This window comes from Doryrhamphus excisus, chromosome 19, assembly GCF_030265055.1.
Source record: "Doryrhamphus excisus isolate RoL2022-K1 chromosome 19, RoL_Dexc_1.0, whole genome shotgun sequence".
NCBI classification, from domain to species: domain Eukaryota; kingdom Metazoa; phylum Chordata; class Actinopteri; order Syngnathiformes; family Syngnathidae; genus Doryrhamphus; species Doryrhamphus excisus.
Window position 1 is genome coordinate 2,856,588 of NC_080484.1, and position 27,421 is coordinate 2,884,008.

Here is a 27,421-nt window from a genome sequence, read left to right on the forward strand (position 1 = left end):
ATCTGTGTGTGTGCGTGGGGGGGGGGGGTATAATAGCCCGGGGAGACCCCCACACCCCAACCCCGTTCTCTCTCAAGAATCTGAAGAAACTCCCCGGCAACCGCACTGGAAGGATAAATGTGGCGCCCCCATTCATGGCGAGACTGGGAAGGGGGGGGGGGGGGGGGGGGGGGGTTGAGTGTTGATCCACTTGTGCAGATATTAGCATCCCGTCTGGGAATACGTGTGGGAATGTGTCACACACTCCGCTTGTCAGTTCATGACCAGGAATGGCGTACTGGTATACTATATACAGTATACAGTATGCAGTATACAGTATCAGTACAGCCACAGCCAAGTACTTTAAGGTGTATTTTGTGTTTTACTTTTTTCGCAATTCTAAAAAACAACAAATTCTTTATTTTGAAATTTCCTGGTCTTAGTTTTTCTTGAATTAAAAATTAAAAAAAATAAAATTAAATAAATTAAAATCCAAACTAAAACTTTCTTCTTAAATAATTTTCGTAAAAAAATATTATGACTTCATTCCCATAATATTATAACTTTTCCAAAAATTCCAACTTAAAAAAAAGACAAATATTTTTAATATGTGCTACAAAATGACATTATTTATCCCCATAATATTATTATTTTATTCTTGTAAAATTATTAGAATATTACTTTTTTTGTCATATTTTGCCATTATTCATGTAAAAATTTAAACTCTTTCGGCTTTCTTCTGGTAAATGTTTTTGTAATTATGACTTTATTCCTATAATATTATAACCTTTCAAAAAATTCTAACTTTAAAAAAAAAAGAAAAATATTTTTAATATGTGTTACTAAAATGATATTATTTATCTCCATAATATTACTATTTTATTCTTGTAAAATTATTAGAATATTAATTTTTTCTTCATATTTTGCCATTATTCATGTAAAAATTAAAACTCTTTCAGCTGTCTTCTGGTAAATGTTCTTGTAATTATGACTTTATTCCCATAATATTATAACTTTTTCAAAAATTCCAACTTTAAAAAAAAAGATTTTTTTTAAAAAATTTACTACTAAAATGACATTATTTATCCCCATAATATTACTATTTTATTCTTGTAAAATTATTAGAATATTACTTTTTTCGTCATATTTTGCCATTATTCATGTAAAAATTAAAACTCTTTCAGCTTTCTTCTGGTAAATGTTTTTGTAATTATGACTTTATTCCTATAATATTATAACTTTTCCAAAAATTCCAACTTAAAAAAAAAGATTTATTTTTTAAAAAATGTACTACTAAAATGACATTATTTATCCCCATAATATTACTATTTTATTTTTGTAAAATTATTAAAATATGACTTTTTTCTTCATATTTTGCCATTATTCATGTAAAAATTAAAACTCTTTCAACTTTCTTCTGGTAAATGTTCTTGAAATTATGACTTTATTCCTATAATATTATAACTTTTCAAAAAATTCCAACTTAAAAAAAAGAAACATATTTTTAATATGTGCTACTAAAATGACATTATGTATCCCCATAATATTACTATTTTATTCTTGTAAAATTATTAGAATATTATTTTTTTCTTCCTATTTTGCCATTATTCATGTAAAAATTAAAACTCTTTCAGCTTTCTTCTGGTAAATGTTCTTGAAATTATGACTTTATTCCTATAATATTATAACTTTTCCAAAAATTCCAACTTTAAAAAAGAGAAAAATATTTTTAATATATGCTACTAAAATGACATTATTTATTTCCATAATAGTACTATTTTATTCTTGTAAAATTATTAAAATATTACTTTTTTCTTCATATTTTGCCATTATTCATGTAAAAATTAAAACTCTTTCAGCTTTCATCTGGTAAATGTTCTTGAAATTATGACTTTATTCCTATAATATTATAACTTTAAAAAATTCCAACTTAAAAAAAATTAAAATATTTTTAATATATGCTACTAAAATTACATTATTTATCTCCATAATATTACTATTTTATTCTTGTAAAATTATTAGAATATGACTTTTTTCTTCATATTTTGCCATTTTTCATGCAAAAATTAAAACTCTTTCAGCTTTCTTCTGATAAATGTTCTTGTAATTATGACTTTATTCCTATAATATTATAACTTTTCCAAAAATTCCAACTTAAAAAAAAGATTTTTTTTTTAAAAATGTACTACTAAAATGACATTATTTATCCCCATAATATTACTATTTTATTCTTGTAAAATTATTAAAATATGACTTTTTTCTTCATATTTTGCCATTATTCATGTAAAAATGAAAACTCTTTCAACTTTCTTCTGGTAAATGTTCTTGAAATTATGACTTTATTCCCATAATATTATAACTTTTCCAAAAATTCCAACTTAAAAAAAAAGAATTAAAAAAAAAAATGTACTACTAAAATGACATTATTTATCCCCATATTATTACTATTTTATTCTTGTAAAATTATTAGAATATTACTTTTTTCTTCATATTTTGCCATTATTCATGTAAAAATTAAAACTCTTTCAGCTTTCTTCTGATAAATGTTCTTGAAATTATGACTTTATTCCTATAATATTATAACTTTAAAAAATTCCAACTTAAAAAAAGAAAAATATTTTTAATATGTGCTACTAAAATGACATTATTTATCCTCATAATATTACTATTTTATTCTTGTAAAATTATTAGAATATTACTTTTTTCTTCATATTTTGCCATTATTCATGTAAAAATTAAAACTCTTCCGGCTTTCTTCTGGTAAATGTTCTTGAAATTATGACTTTATTCCTATAATATTATAACTTTTCAAAAAATTCCAACTTTAAAAAAAAGAAAAATATTTTTAATAAATATATGCTACTAAAATGACATTATTTATCCCCATAATATTACTATTTTATTCTTGTAAAATTATTACAATATGACTTTTTTCTTCATATTTTTCCATTATTCATGTAAACATTAAAACTCTTCCGGCTTTCTTCTGGTAAATGTTTTTGTAATTATGACTTTATTCCCATAATATTATAACTTTTCCAAAAATTCCAACTTTAAAAAAAAATATTTTTTTTAAAAATGTACTACTAAAATGACATTATTTATCCCCATAATATTACTATTTTATTCTTGTAAAATAATTACAATATTACTTTTTTCTTCATATTTTGCCATTATTCATGTAAAAATTAAAACTCTTCCGGCTTTCTTCTGATAAATGTTCTTGTAATTATGACTTTATTCCTATAATATTATAACTTTTCCAAAAATTCCACCCTTAAAAAAGAGAAAAATATTTTTAATATATGCTACTAAAATGACATTATTTATTTCCATAATAGTACTATTTTATTCTTGTAAAATTATTAAAATATTACTTTTTTCTTCATATTTTGCCATTATTCATGTAAAAATTAAAACTCTTCCTGCTTTCTTCTGATAAATGTTCTTGTAATTATGACTTTATTCCCATAATATTATAACTTTTCCAAATATTCCACCTTTAAAAAAAAGAAAAATATTTTTAATATGTGCTACTAAAATGACATTGTTTATTTCCATAATAGTACTATTTTATTCTTGTAAAATTATTAGAATATTACTTTTTTCTTCATATTTTATATAAAAATATAATATTTTATAATAATATTCTAACTTTTCCAAAAATTCCAACTTAAAAAAAATAATAATTAAAAAAAAATTTACTACTAAAATGACATTATTTATCCCCATAATATTACTATTTTATTCTTGTAAAATTATTAGAATATTACTTTTTTGCAACAACAAGGTGGGAAACGTGAGCATCGGGAAGTTCAACGTTCCTGACGTTCCTTACCCTTTCACACAGTTGTTAAAATGGACAAGTTTTACAATAGAATCACTAATCTGTATTAAATATAAAAGACATTTTAGGCGCTGCATTAAATATAAGACATATTAGCCAGCGCTGTCCGGGACGCGACGGGGCACTCGCGCCGGTGCCCCAGCCTAACCGGATGACTCAGTTTGTCTGGCACGTGCATCTGCTAGGGTGGATCCACCACGTGCACGGCAGCACTACTTGCGGTCGTGCACGAGGACACGCCCTTCAAGGAGTGCCCAAACAAAGGCAGTGGGGGGGGGGGGGGGGGGGGGGGTAGCGCGTGCACGTCAATAAAGTTGCACACACGTGCGCGGCCGCGTCATTGACTGGAGGCTCACACACCCCCCATCCCCATCTTGCCCCCCCCCATCCCACCCCTTTGTGTCTCAGCCACGGCTACAGGAATGGCAGAAGAAGAAGAAGAAGCGTGGAGCAGACTGTCTCCTCCCCCCACCCTCGGAGCACCACTCTCTCCTCCCCCTCCAGTCCCTGCCTTTGTGTGTGTGCGCGCTCGGGGTGGCTGCGTACCCAAAAACCCACACGGATGCTCGGCTCCGAATGAGCACAAGCTCCCGTGCTTGGACACTCCCCGTTTTTTTTTCCCAACCTCCTCTGTGATGTGACGGCCACATTTGGGAATATTGGGAAGAAGAAGAAGATTAGCAGGAGGACGCCCCCCCCATTATCACCACCACCACCACCTCGTGAAGAAGCACGTGAAGCTCCCACTCCACCAATCCCATTTTTGGGGTCACTTTTTCCATCAGCATCCTTGCTTGGGATTCATCCCAAATCTGACTGGAGGATTTCTGCGGGATTTGGAGGATTTCTTTAGTGGGGGGGGGCGGGAGGCACACTGATATGGATTAAAGGGGAACCGAGAGCAGTCAAACTGGAGCAGCACGCGAGAGCACGCCGGGGGGGAAGGGGGCGACGGGACTCGGTGAATTCACGGAGCCCCCGGGATAGAGGTGAGTCTATACATGTGTGTGTGTGTGTGTGCGCGCGCACGTCCATCACTGACGATCTCAATGGCCGCTTGCACGAAGTCACGTGACTTAGTCAATTAGCCTCCCCTAACCCTAAATGAGAGGGTCCAATTTTCTAATAACACTTCCGTGTTGCACTCTTAAGCCGAAGAGATACAATGCCGTACTTCCATTGAAAATACGCCCTTTTTATGTTCACCCTTTAAACAGAAACATGACCTCAACGTCATTTTCCAGAGCTCTTCCCAACTGTTTGGATCTCCAGTGAAGCACACCGAGGCAGCCGAAATATTAGGAACAGCTCAGCGTGATGCACTGCAGTCGTACACGCCACTACTACAAAAGTACAACGCCAATAATGTTGAATGAGTTAAAAATGAGTACTTTCAAAGGCAAGTCTTGTATTGGGTGGCTAGGATAGTGTCATTGTTCACCTTGATGGGTTTTACTTCCTTCTTCCAACGCAGATTAGTATCTAATCAGTATCTGATTTTACACTAAAGTACACATCTAAAAGTACATTTTCAGATACTTTTAAGAAGAGTTACACAAATATTTTGGCATTTATTTACCCAAACCTTAAAGATGATGAAACAGAATGTGACATCATGCAAGTTATTATTTTTACTTAATCATGTGGAATGCATGAGAAAGTATCAAGAAAAATACAAAGCGTTCTTTCACTATATGGATAACACAGCAGCAACAAAACCGATGTTGTAATGGCGGTGAGGAGCAAAGTGCTGAGTCGGCATTAAAACGAGCGGATGAGTTGGTCGTAGCGACAGCAATTAGCATTAGCAACAGTGCAGCAAATCGAGCACCCCCGCATGCTGAATAGCACCAACCCATATTTCAAAGTGCATGCAGAGGTAGATAAAGTTGCAAAAAAAAAAATTGTACACCAGGAGGTTGCCTACAGCCACGTAGATCCTGGTGTTATTAGCTTTTCTAGTCCCGTTTCCATCCATCCTTTATCCATCCATCCATCCTTCAATCCATCCATCCATCCTTTGTCCATCCATCCATCCTTCCTTTATCCATCGATCCTTTATCCATCCATCCTTCCATCATCCTTCCATCCATCCATCCATCCATCCTTTATCCATCCATCCTTTATCCATCCATCCTTCCATCCATTCTTCCTTCCATCCATCCATCCTTCCTTTATCCATCCATCTATCCATCCTTCCTTTATCCATCCATCCTTTATCCATCCATCCTTCCATCCATCCTTCCTTCCATCCATCCATCCATCCATCCATCCTTCCATTCATCTATCCACCCATCCATCCTTCCATCCATCCTTCCTTCCATCCATCCATCCATCCATCCATCCATCCTTTATCCATCCATCCTTCCATCCATTCTTCCTTCCATCCATCCATCCATCCATCCTTCTTTTATCCATCCATCCTTCCTTTATCCATCCATCCTTCCATCATCCATCCATCCATCCTTCCATTCATCTATCCACCCATCCATCCTTCAATCCTTCCATCCATCCATTCATCCATCCTTTATCCATCTTTCCATTCATCTATCCACCCATCCATCCTTCAATCCTTCCATCCACCCATCCATCCTTCCATCCATCCACCCATCCATCCATCCTTCAATCCTTCCATTCATCCATTCATCCATCCACCCATCCATCCATCCATCCATCCATTCTTCCATCCATCCATCCATCCATCCTTCCTTTATCCATCCATCCTTCCATCCATCCTTTATAATCCATCCTTCCATCCATCCATCCTTCCAGCCTGTACACCAGGAGGTTGCCTACAGCCACGTAGATCCTGGTGTTATTAGCTTTTCTAGTCCCGTGAGTTAAATGGAGGTTTGAATGAGTTCTAAACTCCTGTTTCTCCTGAGCGGTCTGCCCGGATGTAGACCAACTTCCTCATGGAGGACATTGTTGTGGTCTGGACTTCTTGAGACTGCAGACTAAAGAGACTGACTCAACAGCGCCTCTGCTGTTTGCCGCCAGTAGTGTACTTACTTTGACTGCATTTTGTACTCAGTCCAAAACTACCAAGTATAAAGTACTATAAAGTCTCATAGGACTCACACAAGACAGACAACATTTTGCAGACACATTGGTGTCAGTGAAGAGCCTCCCAGGAACAAAGGGCTGTTTTTTGGAGATAAACATGCACCCTTACCCCCCTTACCCCCCTTACCCCCCTTACCCCCGCCCCCACTCTTCTACAAGACAGACACACAATGTGTGTGTGTGTGTGTGTGTTGGGATTGAAAAGGGGGGGAGGAGGTTGAAATGTGGAGACTGGAGCAGGTCACTGAAATGAGACCGGAGGTTTTCCTGGATAACATTCTTTTCAGCCATGCTGGAGACCATCCATCCGTACGTTCATACATCCATCCATCCATCCGTACGTTCATCCATACATCCATCCGTACGTTCATACATCCATCCATCCGTACGTTCATACATACATCCATCCATCCGTACGTTCATACATACATCCATCCGTACGTTCATACATCCATCCATCCGTACGTTCATACATACATCCATCCATCCGTACGTTCATACATCCATCCATCCGTACGTTCATCCATACATCCATCCGTACGTTCATACATCCATCCATCCATCCATCCATCCGTACGTTCATACATACATACATCCGTACGTTCATACATCCATCCATCCATCCGTACGTTCATACATCCATCCATCCATCCATCCATCCGTACATTCATACATCCATCCATCCATCCGTACGTTCATCCATCCATCCATCCGTACGTTCATACATCCATCCATCCGTACGTTCATACATCCATCCATCCGTACGTTCATACATACATCCATCCATCCGTACGTTCATACATCCATCCATCCGTACGTTCATCCATACATCCATCCGTACGTTCATACATCCATCCATCCATCCATCCATCCGTACGTTCATACATACATACATCCGTACGTTCATACATCCATCCATCCATCCGTACGTTCATACATACATCCATCCATCCATCCATCCATCCGTACATTCATACATCCATCCATCCATCCGTACGTTCATCCATCCATCCATCCGTACGTTCATACATCCATCCATCCGTACGTTCATACATCCATCCATCCGTACGTTCATCCATCCATCCATCCATCCGTACGTTCATCCATCCATCCATCCGTACGTTCATACATACATCCATCCGTACGTTCATACATCCATCCTTCCATCCATCCATCCATCCGTACGTTCATACATACATCCATCCGTACGTTCATCCATCCATCCATCCGTACGTTCATACATACATCCATCCGTACGTTCATACATCCATCCTTCCATCCATCCGTACGTTCATACATCCATCCATCCATCCATCCGTACGTTCATACATCCATCCATCCATCCATCCATTCGTACGTTCATACATACATCCATCCGTACGTTCATCCATCCATCCATCCGTACGTTCATCCATCCATCCATCCATCCATCCTTCATCCACCCATCTTTCCTTCCTTGCATCCATCCATCCTTCCATCCTTTATCCATCCTTTGTCCATCCTTTATCCACCCTTTATCCACCCTTTATCAATCCTTTATCCATCCATCCTTTATCCACCCATCCATCCATCCTTCCTTGCATCCATCCATCCATCCTTCCATCCTTCCTTGCATCCATCCATCCATCCTTCCTTGCATCCATCCATCCTTTATCCATCCTTCCACCCTTTATCCATCCATCCATCCTTCAATCCTTCCATTCATCCATCCACCCATCCATCCATCTATCCTTTATCCATCCATCCATACTTCCTTCCATCCATACTTCCTTTATCCATCCATCCTTCCATCCTTTATCCTTCCATTCATCCATCCATCCATCCATCCTTTATCCATCCTTCCATTCATCCATCCTTTATCCATCCATCCTTCCATTCATCCATCCTTTATCCATCCATCCTTCCTTTATCCATCCATCCATCCATTCATCCTTCCTTTATCCATCCATCCTTCCATCCATCTTTTATCCATCCATCAATCCTTCAATCCATCATCCATCCTTTATCCATCCATCCATCCTTCCTTTATCCATCCATCCTTCCATCCATCTTTTATCCATCCATCAATCCTTCAATCCATCATCCATCCTTTATCCATCCATCCATCCATCCTTCCTTTATCCATCCATCCTTTATCCATCCATCCTTCCATCCATCCATCCATCCATCCATTCATCCTTCCTTTATCCATCCATCCTTTATCCATCCATCCTTTATCAATCCATCCTTTATCCATCAATCCTTCCTTCCATCCATCCATCCTTTATCATCCATCCTTCCAGCCTTTATCCATCCATCCATCCATCCATCCACCATTTATCCATCCATGCATCCTTTCTTCCATCCATCCATCTGTCCAGCCTTTATCCATCCATCCATCCTTTCTTCCATCCATTCTTGCATCTATCCATCCATCCATCAAGTCACCCCCCCCCCACCATCCCCTACATTTTCCATATTTGTACTAAAGTCATGTTGTTTTCTGCTTTATTTGATCGTTAGCGTTAGCGTGCCAGTGTTTGATGTCCAGGGGGCGTGTCCTGCCTGCAAGGAGCGTGTCATTTGTAGATGTGTAGATTTCACCACTCAGACCTGCACACAGCTTGGAATCAAGAGAGTGAAAAAGTGATGATGCTGGGAAAAGACGCTGTATGGAAGAAGACAATGGAGTAGGCTCAGACGGAAGGGGGGACGGAATTCTAAACACGGGGAAGGCATAGAATAGGGAATACAGGGAAAGCCATACTCGGAGGAAGGAAGGTAAAGAACAGGCGACACAATGAGGCGGGGAAGGAGAAGAAGGGATGGCATGTAAATATTTAAGTGTCCATGTGAGTCCTCTCTGAGGTCACATGATCACCCGAGGCCTACGTTCAACTCCGCATACGTACAATATGACCCGTGTCTTCCATCCCTCACAGGCTGCGAGTGGTCCCACACCAAGATGATGTCCCCCAAAAGCCGAGCCAAGAAGAAACCCCCCAAAGACAGCATGACCCTGCTGCCGTGCTTTTATTTTGTAGAGGTACGACAATACGCCGTGTGCTCCAGTCCTGACGAATCGACACAAGACGACTCGGCGAATCCACGATCTTTACCTTTGCCGTGTCGCTCTCTCTCTCTCTCGTGTAGCTTCCCATCGTCCTGTCCTCCTTGGTGTCTCTCTACTTCCTGGAGCTGACTGACGTCCTGTCCCCGGCCGTGGTGGGCTTCCGGTGCTACGACCGTGACCTCTCCATGCCCTACGTGGAGACGGGAGACGAACTCATCCCTCTTTTGATGCTGCTCAGCTTGGCCTTCGCCGGACCCGCCGCATCGGTAAGTCGTAAAAGTGCAAACGGTTGGCGTCCATTTTCTGAATTGTGACTTTAAAAATGCACATTTTAGTCGTTTTTGCACCATTTTCTCACTTCAGGAGTTAACTTTTTACAGTGTATTGTGTTTACATTGATACAAAAATTACATTTTAATTTATACATTTTAATTTATACAATTTTTATAAAATTTTTAAAATTAAATTTAAATTATAAATGTTAATTTATACAAAAATAGAATTTATACATTTATACAAAAATTAAATTTAAATTATAAATGTTAATTATACAAAAATATAATTTATACATTTATACAAAAATTAAATTTAAATTATAAATGTTAATTTATACAAAAATATGATTTATACATTTATACAAAAATTAAATTTAAATTACAAATGTTAATTTATTCAAAAATATAATTTATACATTTATACAAAAATTAAATTTAAATTATAAATGTTAATTTATACAAAAACATGATTTCTACATTTATACAAAAATTAAATTTAAATTATAAATGTTAATTTATACAAAAATATAATTTATACACTTATACAAAAATTAAATTTAAATTATAAATGTTAATTTATACAAAAATATAATGTATACATTTATACAAAAATATACAAAAATAGAATTTCCATTTAAAAAAAATTTAAAATATTAAAAAAATCTATTTTAAGAGTCACACACGAGCATACATCTATTGATCATAATGGCCAACTAATAATAATAATAATAATAATAATAGCAATAGATATACTGAATTTATTTAACTATATACATACAGTATGTACGTATTCACTTATTTGGGAATAAATTACAATTAATTACTGCTATTCACATTTATTTTAATAATAATTAAAAATTATCATTATAAAATTATTAAAAAATTATATAAAAAATATGAAAATTATGAAAATTATGAAAATTATAAAATTATAAAAAATATAAAAATTATAAAAAAAATTATGAAATTCATAAATGATAAAATATAAAAATAATTCTAATTTAAATATTTTAGTATTTTTTATTTTAATAACAAATTTAATACCTAAATAAATTAATAATCTTGTCTCGGTCCACAGATCATGATGGGGGAGGGCATCATGTATTGTATGCAGTCCAAACTCAAGACATGTCCCAAGACGGAGGGCAGCATCAACGCGGGAGGATGCAGCTTCAACTCCTTCCTGCGCAGGACCGTTCGCTTTGTTGGTCAGTGAATGAAAATGTTCACATTTTCATTTTATGTCATGTACTATTTTATCTATATTGTGCTCAATTTTTTAAATTATGTAAAAATCATTTACATTTTTTGTCGCCAAGTGTATATAATTAAAAAAAAAATAGTGAATTATAGATGTACAGTATGAGTTTATGTGAAAATGTATAGTTTGGCATATTTAGATATAGAAACCTGCAAATTATTTCGCCTCAAAATAATTTTTTTTTTTAAAAAATGGTAAAAAATATAAAAAACAATATTTTATATGAAAAAAAAATATATATATATATATATTATAAAATTGTCATGTTATATTTTCTGTAAAAAATTGTGTTAAATTTTTTAAATGATGTGAAAATCATTTAAGTTTTTTGCCGTCAAGTCTATATAATTTTCAATAAAAATGTGAATTATAGATGTACAGTATGAATTTATGTGAAAATGTATAGTTTGGCATATTTAGATATAGAAACCTGCAAATAATTTCGCTTCAAAATAAAAAAAATTAAAAATGGTAAAAAATATTAAAAATAATATTTTATATATAAATATATATATACGTATATTATAAAATTGTCATGCTATATTTTCTGTAAAAAATTGTGCAAAATTTTTTAAATGATGTGAAAATCATTTAATTTTTTTGCCGCCATGTGTATATAATTTAAAAAAAATGTGAATTATAGATGTACAGTATGAGTTTATGTGAAAATGTATAGTTTGGCATATTTAGATATAGAAACCTGCAAATTATTTCGCCTCAAAATATTTTTTTTTTTTTTAAAATTGTAAAAAATATTAAAAAATAATATTATATATATATATATATATATATATATATATATATATATATATATATATATATATATATACATATATATATTATAAAATTGTCACGCTATACTTTCTGTAAAAAATTGTGCTAAATTTTTTAAATGATGTGAAAATCATTTAAATTTTTTGCCGTCAAGTGTATATAATAAAAAAAATGTAAAAAATGGTAAAAAATATTTAAAATAATATTTTATATATAAATATATATATATATTATAAAATTGTCACGCTATATTTTTAGAACCCCTAAAGCCCCTGTTCTAGAATGGTCTTTCATTGACTTAAACGTCACAAGTGACTTTTTTAAGACAAAAGTGACCTTGACTCTCCTCGTCTCTCAGGTGTGCACGTGTTTGGTCTCCTAGCAACAGCCCTGGTGACGGACGTCATCCAGCTAGCCACCGGCTACCACGCCCCGTTCTTCCTCACCGTCTGCCAGCCCAACTACACGGCGCCCGGCGTGTCATGTGACAACAGCGCTTACGTCACGCAGGACATCTGCATGGGCAAAGACCAGTACGCCATCATGTCGGCCAGGTATGGACGCCAAAGGGGTTTCTTTTTCAAATTTGATGTTTGCTGTTACACATGCTAACTGTTAGCTTATCATACGCTATCTTTTTGGCGGCTTCGTTGGGAAACTTCACATTGTCTTCCTTGAAAAACTGCAATAAAAATTCATTCAAAGTCTGAGTAACTCAGAGATTATGGATTTCGGGTAAAATTCACAGCAGTAACGATTTGTCGTTTTTCCGCTTCACGTACAAAACCAGCTAGCTTATCATTGTCATTGTCGGCCATGGTTATTGTTTGCGTTCCACCTCCTTTGGAGATCTGAAGTTCTGACTTTGTTGGCCTTCTAAGGCCTTCAGACATGAAGGCCGTTTGACGCCCCTGCACAAGCTCCATTTTTGTATTGACGGATCACAATGCCGTGTGGAAAACATTTCAAATTATGCAAATTATTTAACCTCAAAATAAAAAAAAATGGTAAAAAATATTAAAAGTAATATTTTATATATAAAATACACATGTATATATAATATATAAAATTGTCACGCTATATTTTCTGTTGCAAACTGTGCTCAATTTTTTAAATGATGTGAAATCAATCATTTAATTTTTTTGCCGCCAAGTGTATATAATTTTCAATAAAAATGTGAATTATAGATGTACAGTATGAGTTTATGTGAAAATGTACAATTTGTTATATTTAGATATAGACACATGCAAATAATATCGCCTCAAAATAAAACATTTTTTAAAAAATGGTAAAAAATATTAAAAATAATATTTTATATATAAAATACATATATATATATATATATATATATATAAATAATATAAAATATAAAATTGTCACGCTATATTTTCTGTTGCAAATTGTGCAAAATTTTTTAAATTATCTGAAATCAATCATTTAATTTTTTTGCCACCAAGTGCATATAATTTTCAATAAAAATGTGAATTATAGATGTACAGTATGAGTTTATGTGAAAATGTACAATTTGGTATATTTAGATATAGAAACATGCAAATAATTTCGCCTCAAAATAAAACATTTTTTTAAAAATGGTAAAAAAATATAAAAAATTATATTTTATATATCAAATACATATGTATATATAATATATAAAATATAAAATTATCACGCTATATTTTCTGTTACAAATTGTGCAAAATTTTTTAAATGATCTGAAATCAATCATTTAATTTTTTTGTCGCCAAGTGCATATAATTTTCAATACAAATGTGAATTATAGATGTACAGTATGAGTTTATGTGAAAATGTACAATTTGGTATATTTAGATATAGACACATGCAAATAATTTTGCCTCAAAATATATTTTTTTAAATGGTAAAAAATATAAAAAATAATATTTTATCTATCAAGTACATATGTATATGTAATATATAAAATATAAAATTGTCACGTTTTATTTTCTGTTGCAAATTGTGCTAAATTTTTTAAATGACGTGAAATCAATCATTTAATTTTTTTGCCGCCATGTGCATATAATTTTCAATAAAAATGTGAATTATAGATGTACAGTATGAGTTTATGTGAAAATGTACAATTTGGTATATTTAGATATAGACACATGCAAATAATTTCGCCTCAAAATAAAACATTTTTTTTAAATGGTAAAAAAATATTAAAAATAATATTTTCTATATAAAATACATATGTATATATAATATATAAAATTGTCACGCTATATTTTCTGTAAAAAATTGTGCAAAATTTTTAAAATGATGTGAAAATCATTAAAAAAAATTGCCGCCAAGTGTATATAATTTAAAAAAAAATTAAAAAATGGTAAAAAATATTAAAAGTAATATTATATATATATATGTATATATATATATACACACGCTAAATATACACCTACATATATATATGTATATATGTATATATGTATATATATACACCTAAAAATATAGGGATACCTTCAAATTAGCAGAATAGCAGAATAGGCAGGTATTATAAAAGCGTGACACATTAGTACTTGTGTTTTTATATTTCACAATTAGTACAATGCTGCAATTTTTTTCCCCTTTTTTGCTCCTCCAGGAAAACTTTTCCATCCCAGCATGCAACACTGTCTGGCTTTGCTGCCGTCTATATATCTGTAAGTTCTATTTCTTCCACTTCTTCCTCCTTGTGTTGCATAGAACGCAATCAACAAAGCTAAAAAAAACGTGCTTTGACGCGTAATCGACGCGTAATTTTCATTTTGATATTCTCGACAATATCATCAATGTTTTTTTTTAAATTTTATTTCTGTCATAAGCATCAACATAACAAGATCAAACAATAATAATAATTGTTCATTGCTCATTTCCTGTAGAATGGCATACAAACAAATTTACATAATTTCATAATTTCTACATTATTTGCTTACATGAATCCAATTTATTTTCATCGATTTTTTTCATCGTCTTTTTTTAAAGTTATTATGTTTGTTTAATTTATTTAAAAGCTCTTTACATTCCAATTACAGTGTTAAATACTCTTGAAAAATTTAAGTTTATTGCTTTTGATACCATGTACGCTCATTATAATGCCATATAATTAATTATAAAAAATAGTAATTTTATATATTTATAGTATTTTATTTTATTATTCATATTTTTTTAATAAAAAAAATATAATAATATTATATATTTATAGTATATTATTTTATATTATTATTGATATATTTTTTTATCAAAAAATGTAAGTTTATTGCTTTTGATACCATGTATGCTCATTATAATGCCATATAATTAATTATAAAAAAATAATAATATTATATATTCATAGTATTTTATTTTATATTATTATTTTTATTTTTTAAACAAAAAAATATAATAATATTATATATTTATAGTATTTTATTTTATTATTATTATTTTTTTAATCCAGAAAATGTAAGTTTATTGCTTTTGATACCATGTATGCTCATTATAATGCCACATAATTAATTATAAAAAAATAATATTATGTGTTTATAGTATTTTATTTTATATTATTATTTATATTTTTTAATAAAAAAATATATAATAATATTATATATTTATAGAATTTTATTTTATATTATTATTTATGTATTTTTTTAATCCCGAAAATTTAAGTTTATTGCTTTTGATACCATGTATGCTCATTATAATGCCATATAATTAATTATAAAAAAATAATATTATATATTTATAGTATTTTATTTTATATTGTTATTTATATTTTTTTCAATCAAAAATATATATATAATAATATTATATATTCATAGTATTTTATTTTATATTATTATTTATATATTTTTTAATTAAAAAAATATATAATAATATTATATATTTATAGTATTTTATTTTATCTTATTATTTATTTATATATTTATTTATATTATTATAATATTATATTATTGATAATAATCAAGAATATTGATTATCATCCAGCAAAATTTGCTATCGTGACAAGCCTAACTGTTTTATATTATATATGTATATATATATATATATAAATATATATGTGTATATATCTCGGCATGACTGCGTCCACAGATGTACTTCAACGCCAGCATCAGCGCCACCACCAAGCTGCTCAAACCCTTGCTGGTTTTCGCCTTCTGCATGGCGGCGGGCCTGGCCGGCCTCACGCAGATCACGCAGCACCGCAGTCACCCCATGGACGTCTACGTGGGGTACCTCATCGGGGCCGGCATCGGCGTCTACCTGGTCAGTAGGCTTGGCTCCTGTACGTACGCTAAAATGTAGCGTTTCACATAAATGGATGTTTTGTCTCTTTGGATAAAGAGCTTTAGTCGTCCCGTTGTGGATTGCAACAAAAGCACAGCCTCCGCTAACAAACTCTTCTTTCATTTTTTTGTTTTTTTTGCCAAGCTATATTTAGCAAGCCTTATTACGGAAAGGATGTGAGACGGAGGCACTAATCGGATAAAAGTTTGCTGGAGCAATTTCACACGAGATTTTAAGGGGAAGAAAAAATGATATGGTTGCAGATTTTTTTTTTTTTATAAGCTTGAGCAGGCGGCACGGCGGTCTAGTGGTTAGTGCGCAGACCTCACAGCTAGGAGACCAGGGTTCGGTCCCCGCCCTCGGCCATCTCTGTGTGGAGTTTGCATGTTCTCCCCGTGCATGCGTGGGTTTTCTCCGGGTACTCCGGTTTCCTCCCACATTCCAAAAACATGCTAGGTTAATTAGCGACTCCAAATTGTCCATAGGTATGAATGTGAGTGTGAATGGTTGTTTGTCTATATGTGCCCTGTGATTGGCTGGCCACCAGACCAGGGTGTACCCCGCCTTTCGCCCGAAGACAGCTGGGATAGGCTCCAGCACCCCCGCGACCCTCGTGAGGAAAAAGCGGTAGAAAATGAATGAATGAATAAGCTTGAGCACTTCCTGGTTTTGTTAGCGAAGATAGAATTGTAACTGTCAACGTGATACACTCTTTAGGGCAGGGGTATCAAACTCAATTTACCTGGGGGCCACTGGAGCTAGGGTCTGGGTGAGACTGGGCCGCATCAGGTTTTCCAAAAAAAAACAAAAAAAAAACGCATTTATTAAAAACAGAAAAATATACAAACTTTTTCAGTGCTTTGGTTCCGATTTTCTACAATAAAAGCTCTGATAAAACATTCCACTGTTCTCAAATATCTTAATTTTTATTTTTCTACACAAAATAAGATGAAAAATAAATAAACAAATCAAGAATAAAGAAAATCAATCAGTAATAAATAAATATAATAATAATAATAATAATAAAAACTTAAGAAACCACATATAGTTGGTGGGTAAACAAATTATTTTTTCAGATTAAAACGAACAAAGCATTATTAGAGCCCTGTAGACATGACAAAACACGACTATAGTCACATTTATAATCTTTATTTACAACATATTGCGCAACTGCAGGGTCTCGAGACACATGCTAACTCGCAAACTAGAAGCTAGCGACCTAAACGGTAGCCTTCAAGTTATTTCCTTTAAATTTAAATAGCCAAAAACTTACCACTTCCACACGGATAGGGAGGATAACTATTAACAGTTATTTAACCTTTAACATGAACATTAATCAAACGTAATAATTTTTTTACATTAATAACATTACACTTTCATATCAAGGCGGGGGCCACATTTGGCCCGCGGGCCGCGTGTTTGAGACCCCTGCCTTAGGGTATGCCTACAAACATGGAGACGATTATATTATATATAATTATGTATGCTCTACATGACTAAATCAAAATAAGAATACATATGTGCATGCTTTTGCTTGTTGCTAGGCAGATTTCGTGGGGCTGGATGCTAAGGCAAGCCAACCCGCTCGGCTAGCAATACAATCACTGCTCTGCATTGAATAGAAAATAGATGGATGTGCTATTTATACCCCCCCGACCCCCCCGCAGGCCGTCTACGCAGTGGCCAACTTCAAGGCGTCGGAAGAAGACGCGTCACCTCATCCCAAAATCCTGTCGGCGCAGCAGAAGGACACCCTGAGGGTGCTGAGTCAGCGCGGCCACGACTCCCTCTACAGGAAACCCCCCCGCGCGTCGGAGAGCAGGGAGGAGCTGGGCGTGGCCATGGGTTCGGGGGCGCGCAGCAAGGTGAGGCGGGAGAAAGCGTCTCTGGCCTCCCTGAAGCGAGCCAGCGCCGACGTGGAGCTCCTGGCCACCCGCGGGCCCATGGGCAAGGAAACCATGGTGACCTTCAGCAACACCTTGCCCAGGGTGGCCAACGGCGGCAGCCCCATCTCGCCCGCCGAGGAGCAGACCCCGTCGCAGCGTCACATGACCTTCCACGTGCCCTTTGACCCCCAAAGATCCCGGCAGCTGGTGTCGGAGTGGAAGCAGCGCTCGCTGGAGCTTCGCAGTCAGAGCTCCAGAGATGAAGACGAGGGCGGGGACGGAGCAGAAGGGGCGGATGCCGGGCACGAGGAAAACGGGGAAGCGGGCGACCAGGGCGTGCCGTCCTCTCTTTACCCGAAAGTGCAGGCCAACAAGGGCATGGCCACGCCCACCGCGGCGAGGATGGCGGTGGCGCCGCCCCTGGTTCACATCCCAGAGGAGGCCACCCGTCCCCCGCCGGTGTCCCCGAAGAGCGCCAAGACCCGTGCCAAGTGGCTTTCGCTCACAGAAGGAGGCGGAGTTAAGGAGCCCGGCGCGGGGCCCATTGCTGTGTCAACCCCTCGGGTTCCCACCACCCAGGCCCCCCCTCAGAGAGTCACTCAGGTGAGCACAAACGATTTGTATCACGGGCGAACGGACGCCACTCACTCCTGTCCTCCCTGCAGGTGATGGCGATGTCCAAGCAGCAGAGCCACGGCGGCGTCACCTCCGAGGGTGGCTCCTCCTCCGGGGGCGGCTCCAATTGCTCCGAGTCTCCGTACTACCGCATCCCGTCGGACCGGGACAGCTGCACGGGCAGCAACCCCGGCAGCATCGGCGGCAGCGGCAGCATCGTCACCATTGACGCCCACGCGCCGCACCACCCGGTTGTGCGCGTGACGGCCGCCAACGGGAAGCCGTGGGAATGGAGGAACACCATCAGCGGCAACCTGATGGGCGGCGACGGGTCGGCGGATAAACACCGCGGCATCCTGCAGCGGCAGGACAACGCCCCGCTTTACCGCGATTACCGGACACTTCCTGTTAAAAAGGAGTCACTGGGCGTCGAAACGGAGCTGCCGCCCCCGCCTCTTCCCACCGCCTCTTCCCCTCTTCCTCCCCCACCTCAGCTGTCCTCGCCCCATCTCCCGCCGCCCCCTCCTCACTCATCTTCCTCCCCGCTGCCCCCGCCCCCTCACCCTTCTCACATGACCCTCCCGCCTCACCCTTCGTCCCCTCAGCCCTTGCCGCCGCCCCCGCTCCCTTCCTCCTCCATGCCCCCGCCGCCGCCCCCGCACCCCTCGTGCTCGTCCGTGCTCCCGCCCCCCCCTCACCCTGACCTGCTGATGGACAGCCACCTGCTGTCCCGCTCCTCCACGCTGCCCCGCCGTCCCTCCGTGTCGGCTCGCAGCCATGCCGAACAGGAGCAGTACTACAAGGCCCTGCAGAACGAGCGCATGTTATAGTGGGCGGGGGGGCCGGGGTCCCCGGGGGCCGGATGAACACAGCCAGGGTAGCTTGTATAGCTTGTATAGTTTCTACAGCGTCACAACTTTTTATTTGAATAACTTGGAATTCCGAATGGCAGCTGGGGTCAAGGTTGAGCACCAAGGGGACGCTTGGCGTTCCCGTAGCGCCTGCTGTCCGAGGAAGACAAAGGAGATCAAATACCAGGAAGGAAGAATTCCCGTTTGGTTGCCACGAGCTCGTACTTCTCCACACTAAGTGGGAAAGCAGCTGCAGCCGTGGAGGAGATACGGCTCAGACCTCGGATTTGCTCAATCTGTTTCCCTTTGAGACGGCGAAGAAAGACGAGGAAAACAAAACAACCTCGGGCTCGGATCCTTCAACTGCTGCCAACTTTTGTTTCCTCCTGCGACGAGTCGTCGCATCTCGAGGAGCCTCCTAAGCATCATGAAGAGGATCCTCGCCTATCAGCCTGCAACCTTCTGTGTGGTATGTAAACAAGGAATGTGAAGCCTCATCCAAACAAACGTGAGCAGCTGGGCATCCCGATCCAGGCGTCACGGAATGCCTTGTGACCGCAAAACCTAACCGTCACATTAGCTTGGCTTTAACCCTTCGATGCACGAGTGACTGGACCCTACACTCTTCCATAAGTGGCTCAAAAATCACCCATACTAGAATCAATGCCTTTTTATGCCAGTTTTGGTTAGGAATAATCACTTGTATGATATTTAGTATTATATTTAGGACCACACAAGAATGATTTCATGTTAGAAACATCTTCATTTTTCACTTTTTTACATCTTTGAAAAAGAAAATGACCCCAATGACAACAATAGAAAATGTGAGGATCCATTGTGTGTTGCATAAAGATAAGTTAAAAATGTGAATGGCATGATATCAAAAATATGTTTTTTAGGAATACCTGGAATATGAAATGATAACAATTTTTCATTACAAAGATATTTCAAGAAAACAACCTGACCGGGTCATTTTTGACCCACTTATGGAAGGTTTGGGTAGTAACACAAAAACTAAAATTTCTTAAAATGTATAAAAGGTAAGTTAAAAATGTGAATGGCATGATATCAAAAAATGTTTTTTTGAGGAATAACTGGAATATGAAATAATAAAAACATTTCATTAAGATATTTGAAGAAAACAACCTGACCGGGTCATTTTTGACCCACTTATGGAAGGTTGGGGTAGTAACACAAAAACTAAAATTTCTTAAAATGTATAAAAGGTAAGTTAAAAATGTGAATGGCATGATATCAAAAAATGTTTTTTTGAGGAATAACTGGAATATGAAATAATAAAAACATTTCATTAAGATATTTGAAGAAAACAACCTGACCGGGTCATTTTTGACCCACTTATGGAAGGTTGGGGTAGTAACACAAAAACTAAAATTTCTTAAAATGTATAAAAGGTAAGTTAAAAATGTGAATGGCATGATATCAAAAACATGTTTTTTGAGGAATACCTGGAATATGAAATGATAAAAAATTTTCATTACGAAGATATTTCCAGAAAACAACCTGACCGGGTCATTTTTGACCCACTTATGGAAGGTTGGGGTAGTAACACAAAAACAAAAATTTCTTAAAATGTATAAAAAGTTAAAAATGTGAATGACATGATATCAAAAACATGTTTTTTGAGGAATACCTGGAATATGAAATGATAACAATTTTACATTACAAAGATATTTCAAGAAAACAACCTGACCGGGTCATTTTTGACCCACTTATGGAAGGTTGGGGTAGTAACACAAAAACTAAAATTTCTTAAAATTTATAAAAAGTTAAAAATGTGAATGGTATGATATCAAAAACATGTTTTTTGAGGAATACCTGGAATATGAAATGATAAAAAAATTTTCATTATGAAGATATTTCAAGAAAACAACCTGACCGGGTCATTTTTGACCCACTTATGGAAGGTTGGGGAATTAACACAAAAACTAAAATTTCTTAAAATTTATAAAAAGTTAAAAATGTGAATGGTATGATATCAAAAATATGTTTTTTGAGGAATACCTGGAATATGAAATGAGAAAAAAATTTCATTACAAAGATATTTCAAGAAAACAACCTGACTGGGTCATTTTTGACCCACTTATGGAAGATTTCTTAAAATTTCTTAAAATGTATAAAAGGTAAGTTATAAATGTGAATGGCATGATATCAAAAACATGTTTTTTGAGGAATACATGGAATATGAAATGATAAAAAAAATTTCATTACGAAGATATTTCAAGAAAACAACCTGACCGGGTCATTTTTGACCCACTTATGGAAGATTGGGGTAGTAACACAAAAACTAAAATTTCTTAAAATTTTTAAAAAGTTAAAAATGTGAATGGTATGATATCAAAAACATGTTTTTTGAGGAATACCTGGAATATGAAATGATAAAAAAATTTCATTACAAAGATATTTCAAGAAAACAACCTGACCGGGTCATTTTTGACCCACTTATGGAAGGTTGGGGTAGTAACACAAAAACTAAAATTTCTTAAAATGTATAAAAGGTAAGTTAAAAATGTGAATGGCATGATATCAAAAACATGTTTTTTGAGGAATACCTGGAATATGAAATGATAAAAAAAATTTCATTAAGATATTTCAAGAAAACAACCTGACCGGGTCATTTTTGACCCACTTATGGAAGATTTCTTAACATTTCTTAAAATGTATAAAAGGTAAGTTAAAATGTGAATGGCATGATATCAAAAACATGTTTTTTGAGGAATACCTGGAATATGAAATAATAAAAAAAATTCATTAAGATATTTCAAGAAAACAATCTGACCGGGTCATTTTTGACCCACTTATGGAAGGTTGGGGTAGTAACACAAAAACTAAAATTTCTTAAAATGTATAAAAGGTAAGTTAAAAATGTGAATGGCATGATATCAAAAACATGTTTTTTGAGGAATACCTGGAATATGAAATGATAAAAAAAATTTCATTAAGATATTTCAAGAAAACAACCTGACCGGGTCATTTTTGACCCACTTATGGAAGGTTGGGGTAGTAACACAAAAACTAAAATTTCTTAAAATTTAAAAAAAAAGTTAAAAATGTGAATGGTATGATATCAAAAATATGTTTTTTGAGGAATACCTGGAATATGAAATGAGAAAAAATTTTCATTACAGAGATATTTCAAGAAAACAACCTGACTGGGTCATTTTTGACCCACTTATGGAAGATTTCTTAAAATTTCTTAAAATGTTTAAAAGGTAAGTTAAAAATGTGAATGGCATGATATCAAAAACATGTTTTTTGAGGAATACCTGGAATATGAAATGATAAAAAAATTTTCATTACGAAGATATTTCAAGAAAACAACCTGACCGGGTCATTTTTGACCCACTTATGGAAGGTTGGGGTAGTAACACAAAAACAAAAATTTCTTAAAATGTATAAAAAGTTAAAAATGTGAATGGCATGATATCAAAAATATGTTTTTTGAGGAACACCTGGAATATGAAATGATAAAAAATTTTCATTACAAAGATATTTCAAGAAAACAACCTGACGGGGTCATTTTTGACCCACTTATGGAAGGTTGGGGTAGTAACACAAAAACTAAAATTTCTTAAAATTAAAAAAAAAAGTTAAAAATGTGAATGGTATGATATCAAAAACATGTTTTTTGAGGAATACCTGGAATATGAAATGATAAAATTTTTTTCATTACGAAGATATTTCAAGAAAACAACCTGACCGGGTCATTTTTGACCCACTTATGGAAGGTTGGGGAATTAACACAAAAACTAAAATTTCTTAAAATTTATAAAAAGTTAAAAATGTGAATGGTATGATATCAAAAACATGTTTTTTGAGGAATACCTGGAATATGAAATGATAAAAAATTTTAATTACGAAGATATTTCAAGAAAACAACCTGACCGGGTCATTTTTGACCCACTTATGGAAGGTTGGGGTAGTAACACAAAAACTAAAATTTCTTAAAATTTATAAAAGATAAGTTAAAAATGTGAACAGCATGATATCAAAAACATGTTTTTGAGGAATATCTGGAATATGAAATGATAAAAAAAAATTTCATTACGAAGATATTTCAAGAAAACAACCTGAGCGGGTCATTTTTGACCCACTTATGCATCTAAGGGTTAAACACGGCGGTGCCATTGCTACCATCATTTCTTGGACGCCAACGTCCCAACAACAAAGAAGTGGTTTGGATGCTTCTCCAAGTGAACTCTGGTACATCTTGGTTCGCTTCATGGCGGTACGGACCAAAGACACGGACCGATGTTAAAATAACAAATCAGGAGGATTTAACAGAACAGACCAGCACTTCTTAAAAACTGTTTTTTTCTTGTAATATTATCACAAATGACGTCACAAACGCGGTCCAATCGGGTTTTACCGTATCCGTTATTTTTGACTGGTCCACTTTTGGAATGTTGAGCGAATTGGACCCAATTTACATACAATGTATCGGTTTGTTTTGTTTACTACCGTGGTACCAAACTAAACTACAAATGTAAACAACAATTGACAGCAAAGGAAACTAAAATGTGTCCCGATCAAAAACTGAACCACAAAGCGGAAACTGTTTTTTTTTTTAGTTAACGACTAACACATTTCTGAATGAATTACATAAGAAACAAAGTCCATTCAGTCAACTTTTGGTCAGATTATAATGTTTCAGTACAGTCGTGGTTCGCAATTATTTTCTGTCATGCCCCCCCCCCGAAAGGGACAGAAATGTTTTCACTCCGCCCCCATTTTAAATACTAGCGAAACTGATATCGATTCACTTGTCTGTACGGTACAGACTGAGATTGAAACTGAAACCAGGAAAAGACAACAACATGGAAAGCATAGTACAAGCTGAGTACTATAAATGTGTACATGTTGGCAGGTTTGCTCTAACATTGAAAAACTACTCCCTGCCTCTCACCCCCCCCCCCCCCCCCACCAACCCCGCCACAGACTTTGCCTTTGTTAAAAAGCTAGCGTGCTGCCCATCATGGCAGATACTACAGTAAACCTCGGATATATCGGACTCGGATATATCGGAAATTCGCTCACAACGGACAGATAAAAAAGAAACGATTTTTCTGTAATGCATTTCCAATAAAAATTCATTGCATATATCGGATTTTTTCATAACGGATTTCGCCTATTTCGGACAAAATCTCCAGTCCCGTTCCAATGCATTTCCATTAAATTTCCCTCGCATATATCGGATGGCCGCATCGTGGCGCTCCGATTCGCCGAATCGTGACAGGCCGCTATACGACGTCATTTGCAGCGTTTGTTGCGTTGCCAGGTACATTGGAAACATAGTCAAGGAAGTGCCTTTTTATAACGGATAAAATCCGATTTACGCATATACCGGATATAAATCCGATATATGCGTAAAACGGACATTTTCCGGTATACGCATATAACGGATTTCGCTTATATCGGACAAAACCAGTGGGAACAATTGAATCCGATATATATCCGAGGTTTACTGTAGAATCGACCCTAAATAAACAAACCGACGGAGCCCCCACTGGTGCTGCTCAGTTCAGTCCCGAACCAGAACCAGTTCGGCACGGCACGGTTTCCTGCCAATCTGGCAAAACAGTAAGAATATCCCCTAATTAGAAATATTTAACAAGCAACATTCAGGTCCTCCGATTTGTGTGTGTGTGGGGGGGGAGGTGGGGGGGGCACTTTTGAGTGTTTTGTGTCATTTTCGACAAAGCGTCCGGATTAGTCCGGTTCATAGCGTAGTTCTCCATCTGTACAAAAAACATCACGCCAAAAACATGTAAACAAGGTTTAGTTTTTATCACAATGACTAAAGGCCAAAGCAGTACAGATAAAAAAGTAATAAAAGCTGATATTATTATATCTACATATATTATGAAATATCAACCACGGCTGCTTTGGGTCGAGATCGTGGTGCGGAACAAGGGTTTGATTTCCTTTTTAATGAACTGAACCGAACGCTAAGCTAAATTAGCTTGAGCACAATTTCAATTAGTGCAAAAATAAGCAAATAAATGTAAATTTCAACTTCAGCTGCATATTCACTAATAATAATAATAATAATAGTAATAACCATTAAAAATAAAGCCAATTTATATTATCTTAGCTTTAGGAAATAATAATAATGATAACTCTCCTCTGTGTTGAAACTTGTATAAAGTTTATAAAGTTAATTCCTTAGCTTACTTCTCCATTGAAAGTGCTTTATTTTGTATATTTTGATGAAATTCATTTTTTTTCCAATAATACCTGAAGCCATTTTATACAATTAGGAACGAATGGATTGTATTTTGTATCAAACGTGCTGCGTTGAGGAGCTCGTGGGCAAGGCAGTCTGTTCTCGCAGGGATCTTTGCTGGGATTTCATACCATAAATATATATATATAGTACATATACATATATATATATATACTGCTTGAAAAACATTTAGTATGATTCCCATTTAAATCCCTATGAGAACAATTCACTTGGTGCTGTGTGTGTGTGTGTGTGTGTGTGTGTGTGTTTTGCTTCAGGTGTTCACCGTTACCTTATTTGACAAAACATGCTGCATTTTTTTTAGTGCTGGTGAGTTTCATTCCACGTTTTCCAGTGTAAAAAAAAAACAAACAAAAAAAAATATTATTATTATTATTACTGTTATTTCTCTTCAGTCCTTTTTATACGGGCTAAGTTTTCTATCTGTGTTGACGTGTTAGCATCATTACAAGCTTATTGTTAATAAAAGAAAACTTCTTAACTGGTGTCCCGCCTTGTCTGACTTATATCGCATGTGGGATGTGAAATTAATTCACGAAACAATTCCAATTAATCCCATTAATCGGTTACTGGTGCCTTGTGCAGTTCAATAACCATCGGACAGCATCTTCCAGAGACGACCTTTAAGAAGAAAAACATCTTCAGAGAGATGGTGTCCTTCAGCGCCACTAAATTCAAATTTTCATAATGAGCCTTCAATGGAACAATGGAGCCTCAGGTTGTGCAGGGGTGTCAAACGGCAGCTAGATATGTTTTTCAGAGATGTTGCAGGGGGAATCCATCTTGAGTGACTGGCTTTTCCGACACCTCAGTGAAGCCATCTTCACGCCTTCTGCACATGCTCAGCAACGATTGGGTCTCCGGTACGGATTGTGTAGTGACTATGTAGTGGGTTAGGGTTAGGGTTAGGGATACATCGGTTAGGGATATATTGCTTAGGGTTAGGGATACATCGGTTAGGGTTAGGGATATATTGCTTAGGGTTAGGGATACATCGGTTAGGGTTAGGGATACATCGGTTAGGGTTAGGGTAAGGGTTAGGGCTAGGGATACATCGGTTAGGGTTAGGGTAAGGGTTAGGGATACATTGGTTAGGGTAAGGGTTAGCGATACATTGGTTAGGGTTAGAGTAAGGGTTAGCGTTAGGGATACATTGGTTAGGGTAAGGGTTAGGGTTAGCGATACATCGGTTAGGGTTAGGGTAAGGGATACATCGGTTAGGGTTAGGGATATATCGGTTAGGGTTAGGGTAAGGGTTAGGGATACATGGGTTAGGGTTAGGGATACATGGGTTAG

General features: G+C 35.9%; 1 protein-coding gene across 2 annotated transcripts; it reads left to right on the plus strand.

Annotated features, from left to right (window-relative positions):
* Positions 1–4,265: 4,265 nt before the first annotated feature.
* On the plus strand, positions 4,266–26,997 carry LOC131107527 (phospholipid phosphatase-related protein type 3-like). 2 transcript variants are annotated; one of them, XM_058057637.1, is made up of 9 exons: positions 4,266–4,815; positions 9,814–9,917; positions 10,025–10,210; positions 11,298–11,427; positions 12,613–12,808; positions 14,848–14,905; positions 16,314–16,487; positions 18,176–18,997; positions 19,060–26,997. In XM_058057637.1, exons 2-9 carry the CDS (start codon positions 9,837–9,839, stop codon positions 19,837–19,839), a joined length of 2,427 nt encoding a protein of 808 aa, XP_057913620.1. In that variant the 5' UTR covers positions 4,266–4,815; positions 9,814–9,836; the 3' UTR covers positions 19,840–26,997. The 2 variants fall into 2 exon arrangements, with proteins under 2 accessions (XP_057913620.1, XP_057913621.1); XM_058057638.1 differs by lacking the exon at positions 9,814–9,917.
* Positions 26,998–27,421: the final 424 nt, after the last annotated feature.